This window comes from Schistocerca gregaria, chromosome 2 (genome assembly GCF_023897955.1).
Source record: "Schistocerca gregaria isolate iqSchGreg1 chromosome 2, iqSchGreg1.2, whole genome shotgun sequence".
In the NCBI taxonomy this organism is placed as follows: domain Eukaryota; kingdom Metazoa; phylum Arthropoda; class Insecta; order Orthoptera; family Acrididae; genus Schistocerca; species Schistocerca gregaria.
In genome coordinates this window covers 809,265,501-809,281,266 of record NC_064921.1, presented here as the reverse complement: position 1 = coordinate 809,281,266, position 15,766 = coordinate 809,265,501, and the positions used below count along the sequence as shown (strand labels likewise).

Below are 15,766 nucleotides of genomic sequence, written 5' to 3'. Positions count from 1 at the left end.
CATTCTTCTTTGACGTGTTACAGAGATTCGGTGATACATCTGTCAGCACTTGTCTGGTGTCGTATTTGGCTTATTTAATTCTTCTTGAAGTGAGCGGGTATTTAGCCTTATCTCATGCATCCTGTATGTCAGGTACAATAGTTTTTTTTATCTTTGAACCTAAGTAATCAGGAGTCTAGAGAGAAAAAGAAAAGGTAATAGAGACGTAGAAAGTCCCTCCAAAATGGCCATCACCGAGCAGCAGAAAATAACAAAAGGGAACAGAATGTACTGGTTGTAACATGTCTGTGAGAGATCGGCTAGGCCCGATCTCCGGCATACTTGCGTGCGCGAGGTGAGCTGGTGCAGTGTGTTGTGTTGTGGTGGCGCCGGCACAGGTCCCCGTGAGCGCGACTTGCGTGCGGCGACCACGCGTGTCCCGCGTCCGTTCTGGCGTCTATCGAGCGGCGCGGCGTGGCCTTGCCTTGTCGTCGGAAATGGGGCATTTCCGCGGTCCGCCTGCCACTGTTAATAATGCAGCCGCCCGTAAACCCGGAGGGTAAGGGGGGCGCTGGGTGGGACACGTCAAGCAGTAAAAAGACCCGACGGCTCCCGGCTCTGGAAATGTAATCCCGCCTTATTACGGTTTAACTAGGGGCAACTCTGTCGCCAGTAAATAAACGACACTGTCACTAGTAGAATGTTTTCCTATTATAGCTGCACAATGCGTTACGGACCCTGTTATTCCATCTTCATATGCTAGTTACATTTAAAATGAACTTCTGTTTCTACGCTTGACTTACGCTACTGCATCTGATGACGCCGCGATTTCTTAAGTACGGGAAACACCTCGTTTCCATCGAAATATTTCAATGTCGTAGATAATGTTCTTTCTTTGTCTCAGTACGTGCTTTCCTTGTTAATTGCGTTCTGCTAATGTGCCTGTAGGTGACAAACATTTCCTGTTACCTCTGGAACTGCTGAGTAGTAACGCGCATTCTCCTACACTCCTACAAATCCGTGTCATTCGAGCTTTTCTCCTTTGTGTACGTTTCATATCTTCTCTCAGTGAAAGTTTGCTCCTCAAAATGGGCCAGTCAGCTGCACAGAATCTCCTGTTAAGTAAATTTGGGCTACGTTTAGACTACATACATGCGTATGACGATGCAGTTCTAGTCGCTGTTGTAGGCTTCGGATCGGAGATGTGAGTACATAGACTTGGACAGATGACACCTGCCAAGGCCGTACCTAGAAAGCAGGGAGCCGTACTGGACCTGAAAGCAACTCCCAGCACAGGCTGCACCAGTAGTCTGCTGTTCAGTGCTGAGCCACCTGAAGCGAGGTGGCGGGGGCTAAAGCGGCCGCTCTGGACTCTAGTGTATTCTGGAGGGCACCACTCAAATCTCCGTTCGATCATTCAGATTTGAATTCTCCGTGGCTTCACTAAATCGATTATGGCAAGTGCCGGGATGGTTCCTTTTTACAGGACACACCTACCCTATCCTTCCCTAAACTGAAATTGTGCTCCCTCTGTAATGATTTCGTCATCGATTTACTGACTGAAAAATAAGATGGCGTGGTGCTGCCTACTGGCTTCGAAGGGGGGAGGGGGGGGGGGGTGCGAATGAAGTAGAGCGCGTGACACAGGTAACCAGAGTGATATGAATAATGGGGTGTCTGCGAAAACTAGAAACTTCTCCCCTGTATTTTGTACTGAATATGCCCGTCCGTTGCTGTCCGCATCTGTACCTTACATCGCTTTATTCTCGAAATAACAGCGCTCACCAGTCAAGCTCCTAACTATAGACATGTGCTCTAGTACACCTATCTTTGGTTCTTCATCTACAGCCTCGTACTGACCGGTGCCATTAGTGCATTAATGCCATTACATCGTTAGATGTTATTGAAGAAGGAAATCTAATAAATAACGTCTTGTGACTTTTCTTTTGTCAAATATTTGAGCGAAGCGAAAACAAGACTCCCTATAAATTACGCAGTGGTCTTTTGCTCCAGTTTTTCATTGCCAAACGAAGAGTCGTAAAAGGACGAATGTAATATCAAGTTGTCAGCGTGAGATATAGTCTAAAAAAAAAAAAAAAAGCAAGTGCTGGAAGATAATACGTGTAATTAAGAAAAACTTAACTAAGGATTTGAGGGAATATTGAAATATTTCTCGAGAAGCTGCTGATAGCCATGTAAATGAAGCTTCGAAAAGTTCATACCTTCAGGCCTTAGCTATTTTGCGCATTAAAAGTTGCATTGGTGTTACATTTAACTGCCAAATGGCATCCTTCGAATCAAGTACTAAATTCAGGACTTCTGAGCACAGAAGACTCTAGGGAAGCAAATGAGATGTCACGGAAGCCATGCTTAATGGCCAAGTCGTGAAAATAAGTGAAAAAATTCTTAAAAAAACCGTCATGTTTTGTGAAGTGATATATCTAAAAGTAAGAAACAAAACAGGGTAGATACAGATTTGACTAGCGTCTGAGTGATGCTGGAAATAATATACAGGAAATGAGGCGCCGATTGAGAATTTAGAGTTCAATGTTTAACTTAGAATTTCAAAGACTACTACGAGATATTTATCTGAAGGGTTTTATAGACTTTTGTTGTGTGACTTTGACATATTTCTATCATTTGTGCCCGAACGAGCAAAAAAAGTTGCAACAAATTTTCAGACTCGACAGTTTTTGAATAGGGAATCTGTCAAATATCAGGAAAAAGAACGCACATTCTCAGTCGGCACATCATTTGGCGTACATAATTTCGAGCATCATCCAAAGGAGCGTCAAATATTTCTCTGGTCTGTTTTATTTCGTACTTTCGGATAAATAATTTCACAAAACATTTGACGGCTTGTTTCAAGCCAAAGGAAAAATTCAGATTGTCGCAATATAGTGAACGTATAATATGCCACTTCGTATTGTGTTGTTTTTGCAGTCGTTATAAATATGTGTTGAGTAAATTTAAATTTTTCTCATTTTCAGTGTAAGTGGTTCCCCTTTTCTATTGTCCATTAACCAATCACATGTGCCAAGATGGCACGTTTTTTCTGCTAATTCTCGATCTACTTTGTGCTTTGTCACGTTTATATTATAGATTTGTTAGGAGCATGAGGAAAAAGCATGCATGCGCGCTGCCATGCATGTTTTTTGTTATCCATTTTAATATATTCCTAAGGGGCAGCTGTCTGTGTTGACATTATCGGGAAATCTTTTTAAGACGTGTGTCCACGGGCCGTTGTCCCAAAAACACTGGTTAGGACGAAAGACTTTATTCGCCCCAGTAAATTCAAACATTCACATTCTGCAATGGCGCTGATAAATATGTTTTTGGAGCAGCCTCAAACCGATATCACCACCATCGCCATCGAACGGTAAGTGGAGAGTGTAATTGTCTAGCGAACCTAAATGTAGCTAGTTGTTTCTTCAGCGTTGGTACTGGGTTTTCTCGCGCATTTGCCGTGCGTCCTGAGGCGTTCAAGAATAATCCGTGTCGCACATAAAATGCTCTCGAGCCATCCTGATGTATGGATGAAGAAGTTGATGTTACTTGGACAGAGCAGCCGACCTCGATCGGCAGCGACATATGTGCGTCGCTGCACATCTCGACCAGTCATTGACTTTAATCCGTATATACGTCAAGAAATACACGTAGGCATGCATCAGGCTCACACAACTTTCACTGTGTCCCAGCGGACAGTTTGCAGCGAAGTGGAATTTTCGTTTCGTCTAGATCCTCATGTAGGATTTGGTTTGTTCGTTTACCAGCCGTTGTACGAAGTGTCTTCCTTGCGCTTAAGCGCAAATTTAATATTTATTCGTAATTTAAATCTGAAGCAGAGTGCTAAAGTCGAATGGAATTCGATTGAAATCTCTTCTGCATGTGGCGACAGCAAGAAGGGAGTAACTTTACAAAGCCACAGAACTAGTGAAGACAGCAATTTCACCAAGTTTGTATTCGTACCTGTGTTACCACCGGTTGTTTTCGGCTTTCCATTAACTTAAACTTTGGTATGTGAGAAGTTTGTCGTTTGTGTCAATCGAGAGCTGCGGAAACGACTTTGGGAGGCGTCTGCGGTGTAAGTGTGTAGCTAGCCAACTGTATTGACAAAATCCGTTTCAGCCGCAGTGCGGAGCCAGTGGGAGTCGCAGCAGCTGCAGCAGCAACAGCAGCGGCCAGCTTGTGTGACGCCGACGCTGGACCGCCCCCAGTTGGCGGCGGGTGAGGCTCGAGTCTGGCCAGCACCGGCCGAGGCCGCCGCGAGGCGCAGGCTCGTAATATAGCACTCGACACTTGCCCGGGTCGCGAGGACAACAGAAGTCAGAGCTCGTACGGAAAGGTTTACGTGTTCATTTTTCCTACGTGCAATTCGAGACTGAAACGGGTGAAGAAATACACCGAAACGCCAAAGAAACTGATATGTGCATGCGTGTACAAATACAGAGAGATGTAAACAGGCAGCATACGGCGCTGCGGTCGGCAACGTCTATATACAAGTGTCTGGCCCAGTTGTTAGATCGGTTACTGCTGCTACAACGGCAGGTTATCAAGGCCTAAGTGACTTTTAACGTGCTGTTGTAGTCGACACACGTGCAATGGGACACTGCAACTTCGGCGTGGCGATGAAGTGGGGATTTTCCCTTACGACCATTTCACAAGAGTACCGTGAATATCAGGAATGCCGTATAGCACCAAATATCCGACATCGCTGCGGCTGAAAAAGATCCTTCAAGAACGGGACGAACGACGACTGAAGAGACTCGTTCAACGTGACAGAAATGCAACAGTTCAGCAAATTGCTGCAGATTTCAATGCCGGGCCCTCAACAAGTGTCAGCGTGCAAACCATTCAACGAAACACCATCGATATGGGCTTTCGGAGCCGAAGGCCCACTCTTATACCCTTGATGACTGCACGACACAAAGGTTACCGCCTCGCCTGGGCCTGTCAACACCGACAGTGGACTGTTGATGACTGCAGACATGTTAACTAGTCGGACGAGTCTCGTTTCAAATTGTGTGGAGCGGATGGACGTGTACGGGTATGGAGACAACCTCATGAATCCGTGAACCCAGCATGTCAACAGGGGACTGTTCAAGCTGGTGGAGGGTCTTTAATGGTGTAGGGCTTGTGCAGTTAGTGACCCGGGATCCCTGATACGTCTAGATACGACTCTTGACAGGTGATACGTACGTAAGTATCCTGTCTGATCACCTGCATCCGTTTATGTCGCTTGTGCATTCCGACGGACTTGGGCAATTACAGCAGGACAATGCGACACCCCACACGTCCAGAATCGCTACAGAATGGCTCCAGGAACACACTTCCGAGTTTAAACACTTCGCTGGTCACCAAGCTCCCCAGACGTGAACATTATTCAGCCTATCTGGGATGCCTTGAAACGTGCTGTTCCGAAGAGATGTCCACTCCCTTGTACTCTTATGAATTTATGGATAGCCCTGCAGTATTCATGCTGTCAATTCTCTCCAGCACTATTTCAGACATTAGTCGAGTCCACGCCACGTGGTGTTGCGGCACTTCTGCGTGCTCTCGGTGGCCCTACACGATATTAGGCAAGTGTTCCTTTTCTCTTCAGTGTAGTATGAAAGTGCTCTTGAACCCTCTGCCGATTACTCATTTCTGAACAGCAAGGTAGTGATGTAGGTGTAGATGCAGGCGTGGAAGTGAAAAACGTGAAAGAAGCAATGTTTACATTTAAAAGTATAAGCATAAAGCAATCATCAGGTTGAAGGGTTTGTTTCAAAACCCCAAAGTAAATTGTTGTTTTCCGTATATCAGCCATCCGAATTAAAAGTTGCTCTGTAGCAACAAAAGAAATTTAGAAACAACGAAGAACGCAACTTCTAACCTCTGAAATTTTGTACTGTAACACGTTTCAAGTGAACTCGGGAACTAGGAGACTGCGCTTAGTGACACAAGGTGAACACGAACTCCTGCAACTAAATTTCGGAGGTTGCTCAGGGATATTTTCGGAATACTTTCCTGCAGCGGACACGTGGTTTCAAGTCGCTCATCGCAAGATAATTGCATTGCATTTCGTTTCTTTTCATCAGTATCTTTATAGTTCACTGAATAAATTTGGAGAACAGCGTAAATGCAGACACTGTGAGCATTGTGCCTTTTGTTTGGAAATAAACTTGTTCCATTCAGTCACGGTACTTGCTGTTGACAACGCTAAGGCCCACTTTCCTCTTCGTCCTCAAGTTTGCAGTCAGTAGTGCTCGGTTCCGTCTCCAAAATATGCAAAAAATATTTTTGAACGACCGATGAATTTTGTTTCTCTAGTTCGGGTTTACCTTGTATAAACTGTATCTATCACCACCCACCCCGCGTCCCAACATACAGCCAAAAATTCGGCACTGAGAAAGAATACTGTGTAGAATGATTGAGTTCGGGAACCTTGAGAGTGGTTTTGCTGCTCAGGTCGTAGCCTTTCTACTTTACCCACTTGCACGATAGTATATTTTAAATGTAGCTCTTCTTAATTGAGTTACCGAGTTTCCATTGTCAGATGCAGCCTAATAACCGGTACAGTTGAAGCTGCTAGAACACGCAAACACAATTAGTTTGTGTGTTCAGAGTTCACTACCGAGTTGTTCGCCGACATTTATTCAACATAGTCTTTTCAGCTGTCTGTGACTGAAAGAGGTTTAGTGTATTTGATGCTAGCTGTTCGATATCGCACGAATTTTGTTCTGTTGTAGCCGGTCCGTTCCGGAAGACTGTTGGTAATGTTCTGGAAGAAGGCAGTACATCTGTAAAGAAAATCACTCACAGTACACTAGTGCGGCCAATTCAGTAGTAGTCTACTGCGCCAATGGTTAGAGTCCTCATGGAGTGGAACGATTCCCACACTAACGAAAGGCTAATTGCGATTCTCAGGGAACTTAATCCGCGGAAGAAAGGTAACTATGTCGCAGAACGCTGTTTGGTAAAGAACCGGTATTCCGAAAAGAGAGAACGGTTATCATGCTTTGCGGACTAAATAATAAAATGTATTTTCTAGCTTATCCTGAGTAAACTTTATGCAAATAATGTGAAAATAAATATACATTAACTTCACGTTAACACTTGCTTTCGACTTTAAGAAAGCAAGTTATCAACTTTTCATGATCCAAAAATAACAAACACTGACTTTTCTAAATAAATTTACACTGAAATACTAAATGGACTAAGTCCACCAAGCAAGTTTTTTAAAAGTATTTCTACCTCTAGAAATCCTTTCTGTTCAGTCTTGGTTCAGTTCACCGTGAAAGTGTTTGTGCACCTCAGCTAGGTATTCAATCATACTTTTCAGGTCTCTCTTTTTCTATGAAGACAATCCTTTCACGCCACCAACCTCACTGGATGTGATCGTTTTGAAATTTTCACTTCGGCACCCTTTTTTCAACACTCCATTTTTCCCATCCCTCTATTTCTCCATTTTTTAACTGAATTACATCAGCTGTTGTGGGTTTAATCCATGAGGCAGGACTTACATTAACCATAGTTCTGTTAATGATGATATCATCAATTTGCGAGTTCTTGGTATTTTTTCAATTATTGAACTCTCGTAGAGTTACCAGTTCGCTCTTTATTTCACTGTGCTAAATCATTCCTTTTATTTTCACTATCCGTTGTACTGCCAATGAAGACACGCAAGAGACAGGCTACAGAACGGCAGGAGCAAGTGGAAATACGTAATCTTAATGTTCAGTATATCCAACTCATGTAACACGTTCTGCATTACACCATTTAGTATGAACAATTCATAGGAGTTACCCCTCATATCTACTGACTTTCATAGCACCCATATCAGCCATTATTGGAGGTAGCTCTTCAAGTATGTAAAAGCTCTGTTCACATTCCACCTAAAGAAGTTGAAAACAATTTATGCAGAACTGGCGCTTAGTCCATTTGGCATCATAACCCTTCAATTCTGTTGCCTCTGTGTTTAGATTACTACGACACACAAAAATTTTTGCCGAAATGGGACCCGAACCTGAGTTTCCTGCTCATCGTTGTTGGTCGCCTGAACAACTTAGGGTATCCGAGCACTCCTTGTGTGGTTCTACATAGGGAGAGACAATGTTTTCCTCGACAGTTTGCCTTGCTTTGGCATGAAATTTTCATCTGTCTATAGTAATCCATCCAGCTGATGTAATATTGTATTTGCAATTTGCGAATATATTTCATAGGGCATTTGCATTCAACTATACAGACACTGCACTAACTATATAAATATCTCGGATAGCTATCGTGAAAATAAGACGAAACAGATTAGGACTTGTACAGAGTCAGACTTTTTTGCCTCCCTCCATAAGCGAATGTAATAAAAAATTAAGTACTTGATGTTGATACGAAATACCCTCTGCCATTCGTTGCTCAGCAGCTTGTACAGTCATGTACATCAGTTGGTCGCTTTGGAGCTGCGCCAGTGGGCGTTGAAACTTTGTACTCATAACTCGGAGGTCCTGGGTTCTAGTAACAGATCTGTTAACGTACTGCAGGTTTTGTAGGCCCCTGCACAGCTCTGTTCATTGCAAGCACGAGCGCAGGGAGCGGTAAGTACCAGATCTGAGCGTACAGTGACAGGACGTTAAAGTAAGGTAATGCATTTAAGAGTTCATACCCAGCGTAGTTTACCGCTAGTGAGTTATGTCGCAGAGGATTGAATGGGTTTGCAGTGCTGTATGAGCTACCGAGTTCAGTTGGCAGTTAGCGGGTATTTTGTGCTGCCTACGAGACCGCGCGAGGTCAGGTTAATCGTCTTGTCAGCAAACTTTAAACGAGCGCTAACAAGCTGTTAAAGTGTTTCGGCTTGCGCGGCCTGTTACGCCCATTAGCAAAGTGGCGTAGGTTTTTACACACATAGAAAAGGAGTTCCTTCCTTTTGAGCAATGGGAACGATTCGGAATTAAGTAGTTGAGAGGGCCACATTTAATGTAAGTGGACCTCTCTTCGGACGAGCCGCCACTGAATGAAAGAAATAAAAATATTTTGACAGGTATACCTGTTACAGAATCTGAGGAATCAAACCACGAACTGATATGTTATAGGCTAATAGCGCGGTGAAGACTGACCAACTTTAATGATTCGTCTTTTTGTACCGAACGACGTGATGGAATTTTGTTATGCAGTTTATTACGCCAGTTGCAACATTGTGTCAGTCCAACGACAGGATCAAGAGAGGCTTGCATTATGACGTAGGCTTAACGAGGATCTCAATGCTTCAACATGTGCATCCATACCGAGTCAGTCACTGTGAACTGCATGTTAAGGGCGTAATTCGCATTGTACCAAGTATTGAGATTTCTTCCCATTCCTCTCGTGCATGGAGGATGGAAGGAATTAGTGCTTGTACGACACTGTCTAATTTTATCTGAGCCACATCTACGGGTCACGTAAGTAGTGGGCTGATGGTTATTCGTAATTTCTGCCACCGACCGAGACAGCGCAGTGCTTAGCATACTGGACTCGCATTCGGGAGGACGACAGTTCAAACCCGTCCCCCGCCATCCCAATTTAAGTTTTCCGTGATTTTCCCTAAATCGCTTCAGGCAAATGCCGGGATGGTTCCTCTGAAAGGCCACTGCCGACTTCCTTCCGCATCCTTTCCTAATCCGATGGGACCGATGACCCCACTGTGTTGTTCCCTTCCCCAAATCAACCATCCAATCACCCAATTCCTGCCCTGAAAGAAGGTTCGCGGACTTATCTGTATAGGTGCTTGTGAAGTACTCGACGTCTTTCTTTGCGAGTCTGCCAATCAAGACGTTCCAACATTTCTGTTACACGCTTGCCAGCCAGAATAGCGTGTGACAATTCACGCCGACCTCCTTCTGTATACGCACCATGTCTGCTGTTAGTCTGGCTTACTGTGTGTATCCCACACTCTTCAGCAGTACTCAGGTATGGACTGGTAAAAGTATTTTTTTACGCAATATCTTTCAAAGACAAGGCACGGTGTCCCAGTATCTAGCAGTAAATCAGTAGTCTGCCATCTGCTTTACCTACAACCAGCTAATCTAATCGTTCCGCTTCCTGTCCCGCACATAGCAATTCCCAAATATTTGATGTGACTGACTCTAATTGTCATTAATTAATACTGTAGTGACGGCATACCATGCTTTTAAGTTTCATGAAGGGCACAATTTGCGTTTCTCTACTTTAAGAGTAAGTTACCAATTCCTGCAGTAGCCTCATAACTAGTCAAAATACTGGATATTACTGCAATTTTTACTGCATATTTTTTCATACATACGTACATCATCCTCAGATAGCCTACGATTGCAACAAAAACTATCTACTAAGTCAATTAACTAACAGTGTGATCCTATTACACTCCCATGGTGTCCATCTTTAAAATACAATAGTCAGACCTGGTTAGATATCCAATATGAACAGATTCTCTTTATAAAGCTTTGACGTGGCGCATTACATTACTTTAATATTTGTTCCGTAGATCATCAATACAACATTTTGTAATGATATGGAATGTGTCCGTTTAGCCTACGTTTTCGATACACTTTTTTCAAGTGTCCGCTGTAAGATGAATAGAAACAAAGATACAGGGTAAGGAAGCTGCCCCTACCCATGGGTTTTATACTAACTGCCAACACTTTCAAAAACCACTCCGGAATTTTGAAATTTTCATATTGTTATGCTAGCTACGCGCAAACTATTAGTCCTACAGAAAAAATGAACACGGCAATTTCATAGGAAATTTAATGTCAAAATTTTTGTATTAACTTGCCACAGCAATGCCTCTGCGACGTGCATGGCGTCGTCGCTGGCGGCGCAGTGTACCTGTGTATCGCAGCTTGAAGGCTATTGATATTGACCTTGCTGGTCAATTTAATAAGCAGCAGTTAATTGGAGGTCCAAATGTGTTTCGTGGACTGCATCTGAACTTTACCTGTGATGTACAGGCATTGTTTGGAGGTAGTACTTGGCTCACACTTGCTGTTGTGTGGGGCAATCAAGCAGATTATGGTGGCCTTGAAGCTTTTCCAGATGCTAACATTCTTACTTGGAAGACATGGAGTATATCTGAGACTACAGGACTGTTGGCTAAACAGCCTTATGGTACTCTAGTTCCAAGCATGCCATTTGTGTTGAGTACAAGAAAGAAGAAAAAATTAAACGCTGATGAGTACTTGTTTATATGGGCCAAAGTTGGTAATGGCAATTGTAAAATAAAGATCCTTATCTCCTTTCCTTATCTCCTTTCCAAAAAAAAAAAAAAAAAAAAAAAACCCAAGAAAAACGTGTTTGAAGGTCATTTTTGTTTTGAACTGGTGTGGGTTGCATAAAACCCTCGGTAGGGGCAGCTGATGAATCACCCATAACTGGCAATACATCAGTTCTTTTGTATCACTAAGAGGAAAAAAAATAAAAAAAAATAGATCAAATACGGCAATTTCTTCTGAAGAGTGATTGGTACATTATCTTCCGCTACAAGAACCAGTATGATGCTACTATCAAGCTAATGATGTTTAACTTAACATCCAAACGTCAGTGAAATCTTCTTAGAGTGTGTTGAATAATTAAGTTGTTTTGATGTGTTCTTGTTGAAAATCTAAACTTCACTATCAGAAACATGTAAACATTTATATATGACAGTGTGTAAGACAAATAGCAGTTGTAGTCTACAGCATGATTCCATCTTGGTTAGAACTCTGTGCAAATTCAGTGTACCACAGTTCACTGTCAGAGTGTTTGCAACAGTATTTATTCTCATATGCACTCAAAAAATTGTGATTTCCCAGATAACAGTGGTGGCAGTTCTTGGCTACACCCCTTTCCTTGTCACTAAAAATTGTTTCATGATAGTATGACCAAGTTCACTTTCAAAAATTAATCGTTTGTTACAACAATATAGAAAAGATAGATCGCTACTTACTGTAAAAAAGATATGTTAGGTTACAGATAGGCACAATTTAAATGTGTTACATAAAACTTTCTTTTAAATGTGCCTGTTTGTACCTCAACACGTCTTCTTTATTGTAAGTAGCAATCTAACTTTTCCAACATTGTTGTTATTCCTACCTGGAGTTTCCATTATTTAATCTTTTGGACATTTGATACATATCCTATGCAACATTAGAAATTCTATGGCATTGATACAGAAGTCTAATTTAATTTTTCTCTCTTTTTCAGAACTCATTTGGTCGACCAGATGAGGTGGTTGCTGCTGAAACATTGGAAAACCACATTCGCTGCAACAACAGTTTCGTGCATGCTGTGTTCCAAGCTCAGTTTAGGTCATCACTAACATGCCCACGTTGTAAACGACAGAGCAACACGTTCGACCCCTTCCTCTGTGTGTCTGTGCCCGTACCGCAAAACCAGACAAGGCCCGTGTATGTCACGGTGCTGTACACTTCGCAGCAGCCGAGACAGGTCAGCAGCTATTCCTTGCTTACAGTGTTAAGTTAAAACTAACAAATCAGAGTTTTTCTTTATGTTTGACCTTTTGTTATAAAGGTACTAGTTCCTACACTCTGTCACTCATCTCATCATCATCAGCAGCAGCATCATCATCGTCGTCATATAATTCCAGTTTGTCAGTTGCTGTTAATGAGCCGCTTCCACTTGCTTTGGTCTGTGTATAACCTGTCGCCGACAACATTATCTGTCGTCCTTCCTTTGACAGCGAGGTCACTCTTGATCGTGTCGATCCATCAGGTTCTGGGTCTTCCTAAAAGATGTTTTCCTTCCACACCTCTTTACAAATTTCTGTTCTTGTAGGCTGCAGCCTTGTTACATGTCTATACCACCATAGCCAAGATGTGCGGATTCGGTCCAAAAGGGGTGTCTAAATTCTGCCTTCCTTCGTTCCTCCCTCCCTCCTCTCATCTTCTCGTTCCTTAACCTATTCACATTGGCCTTCTGGATGATGCATCTAAGGAATTTCATTTCTGGCGCCTCAGTGCCTCTCTTTATGATGAAGCATGCTTCGATATTGTAGATCAGTGTTCTTTCTCTGTCTTTCTCTCCACCACCTCTGCCCCTCCCCCCCCCCCCCTCTTCCTCCTTTTCTTCCTTCCCCCCCCTCCCCCCCTCTATTCTATGCCCATAGCTTCTGAGTAGTTGCAGTATACTTTGAAGAATATTTCTCCGTAATGGAGGAAATAAGGGGAAATTGGACTACCAAAGGGGAACTACATGCATTGCATCTCTTGAAAAGATAGGCTAATTTTTTGTGTATTGGGAAAAACTGTTCCCTTTTTCACACTGGGCTATTGCTTTGTAATCTAGTGAATTGTGAAAGGAGATAATAAATTAAATATGTCATTGGGATTACTTTTTGTGTTTCACCTCACCTGAATTGATGCTTAGTCTTGGAGAATTTTTTTTCCTTTTTTTTGCTTTAGTTTTGTTAGTGTGGTAGCTGTTTTATTTTGCCTTTTTATGTTGCTATAAATCAATGGACAAAATTCTGATTTTAATTATCACATAAATATCAGTTTTAAATGTCCATTTAATAATTATTTCACAACCTTATTTTTACTCTAATCTTGAGATAGCTCAGTAAAGCATGTTATCCTTATTTGTAGATTTTCTGCCAAGTGATTTTATAAAATTAGTAATACAAATTTCTCAAAATGAGAGGTTAAAATTGAACGATAAAAGTACCACAAAACTAGAAAATTCTCACCAGGAAAGTCTGAAGAATTACAAAGAAATTTCTACTCTAACCAACTAGAAAATTCTCACCAGGAAAGTTTGAAGAATTACAAATTCTACTCTAACCAACTATTTTGAAGTGCACCCATAATAGCATTTTGACAACATGTGAAAATTAGTGCAATCAGCATGGGAAATTAATTTCTGCACTATTAATTTTCCATGTTGCTTGCATTTATTTTCACCTGTTGTCAAAACGATAGTGTGGGTGTAATTCAGAATGCTTGGTGATTGTAGAATTTTCCAGTCTTTTCTTTTCACTTTCCTTTAATCATTTAATTATTAGTCTCCATTTTGTTTAAAATTGCAGTTGAGAAATTTACAGCACTTATTTTATGAAGTCACTACAAAAATTTAAATTTTTGCTTCGTAAGTATGCTAAGGCATAAGAGTCCTACAGTTGTTACTGTGCATTTCTTTCATATTATTTACTCATTCATTAATTTGTGAATGCCATTTGTTACACAAATGACATGATCTGAGAGGATGTGATTAATATCCAAAGTACCTTAGCAGAGAGAATAAAGTCAAAAAAATTCCCTTGTGACTTAACAGTATGTCATTGGATTGTAAGTGAATCAACAGTGACACATAAAAGAATAAATAACCCTCTTGTGTTCTGTATCTTACCAAATAAACAGTTCATCATAAATATTGTGGGGTAGTATAAGAAATTACGAAGCACAGCTGCCTTAACAATTTTATTCAGCCCTTTTATCTTCAGCTTTTACTAAAAATTTTCAGATATTGTATGAATGTTTTTGAAAGTGGAAGGAAGTGTAGTATTAGAGGAAATATTTTAATTTCAGGTGAAATTAGGTGTCTCTCTCCCGGCTCACGCAGAAGTACGAGAATTGCGTGAGCTGTTGGCATCCGATACATGCATCTCTGAGAACCACATGCTGCTCACAGAAATAGACGATTTTGGCTTCCATCGCACATTTTCAGGTTGGTTATGTGGTCAGTTTACGTGGAAGTACCATTAAATGCTGTGATTGATATGTCGATAGAATAGACAAAGTTAATACGAGTGCAGAAAATTACTCATAATTTTCCTGAATATTATTTCCGTGTAACAGCCACTTTCAATTGCCAGTTACAAATGTACAGGTAATACTCAGAACCCTAATGATACGTAGTTTTCAAATTAAAACTTCACCCTGGCACCTGATGAGTTACTGCCAGTTCAATTTACAACACTTTGTCTTGGATCTTACATCACAGGAGTCAGTATTGGCTCTACTCTTGTTCGTGCTACATATAAATGATCTGGCTTCTTGTATCCAAGGATCAGAAATAGTCATATTTACTGAAAATGTAGTTATTCTCTGCAAATGGGCTGTCACTGAGTTTACATAAAAGTTGTTGGTACAACTAGGTGTTAGCCATTCGAACAACTATAATTTCGCATTCAAGATATTCGGCCAGTTGTACAAAATAGAACTCCAGTACAGCAGAAATGAATAAGATTTATTCACCAATAAACAGAGAAGAAGGTACTTCATAATACGTCACTGTAGTTGGCACTACAATATAGTTGACAAGAACTGACTGTTGTTGCCAAGAAAATTATTGTCGTATGGTACATTCGTAGGATGTTGCACTGCACACACAGAACAAATCAAAACGAAGCACCTCTGATGGCTGGGATGCAAACTCTTAGACAGCTGATGTAAACACAAGCAATTGACAGTAACTAATGATCTTGCTCACTATAAATTCAGTAGATGCAGTTACGCACTGTACAAAGTCTGAACACACCATTAGAAATAATGCAGGACGGTGATTCATTAAATGAAAGAGTATATAATAAATGCTTAACTATTTATACTGGTAAGAATGTGAACTGGAAATCATATGTTACAGATATTAAATCATCTCAGATCTGCAACTTTTGTCAGGTGTTGGAGATGAAACTGTGAAAAAGTTGACTTACTTTTCTCACTTCCATTCACTAGTGGCATCTTATTCTGGGGCAACTCTTTACTTTCTTCTTTGTTCATTAAACTGTCAGTAGATAATGTATATATGATGTGAGGACGTGCACACTTTTAATTATATGTATACATACACTATAACACAGGCATAG

The 15,766-nt window shown here is 41.4% G+C and overlaps 1 protein-coding gene across 3 annotated transcripts in view; it reads left to right on the top strand.

The window, feature by feature from the left end:
* The window catches only part of LOC126335105 (ubiquitin carboxyl-terminal hydrolase 31), a 347,357-nt gene that overhangs the window by 253,147 nt on the left and 78,444 nt on the right, over window positions 1–15,766 (top strand). For all 3 annotated transcript variants that reach the window (XR_007564816.1, XM_049998042.1, XM_049998043.1), the window contains exons 2-3: window positions 12,148–12,390; window positions 14,487–14,625. Coding sequence is in view for 2 of the 3 variants with exons in the window: in XM_049998042.1 (XP_049853999.1) it covers window positions 12,148–12,390; window positions 14,487–14,625 (382 nt within the window). In the remaining variant the exon portion in view is untranslated. The remainder of the gene's footprint in view (window positions 1–12,147; window positions 12,391–14,486; window positions 14,626–15,766) is intronic.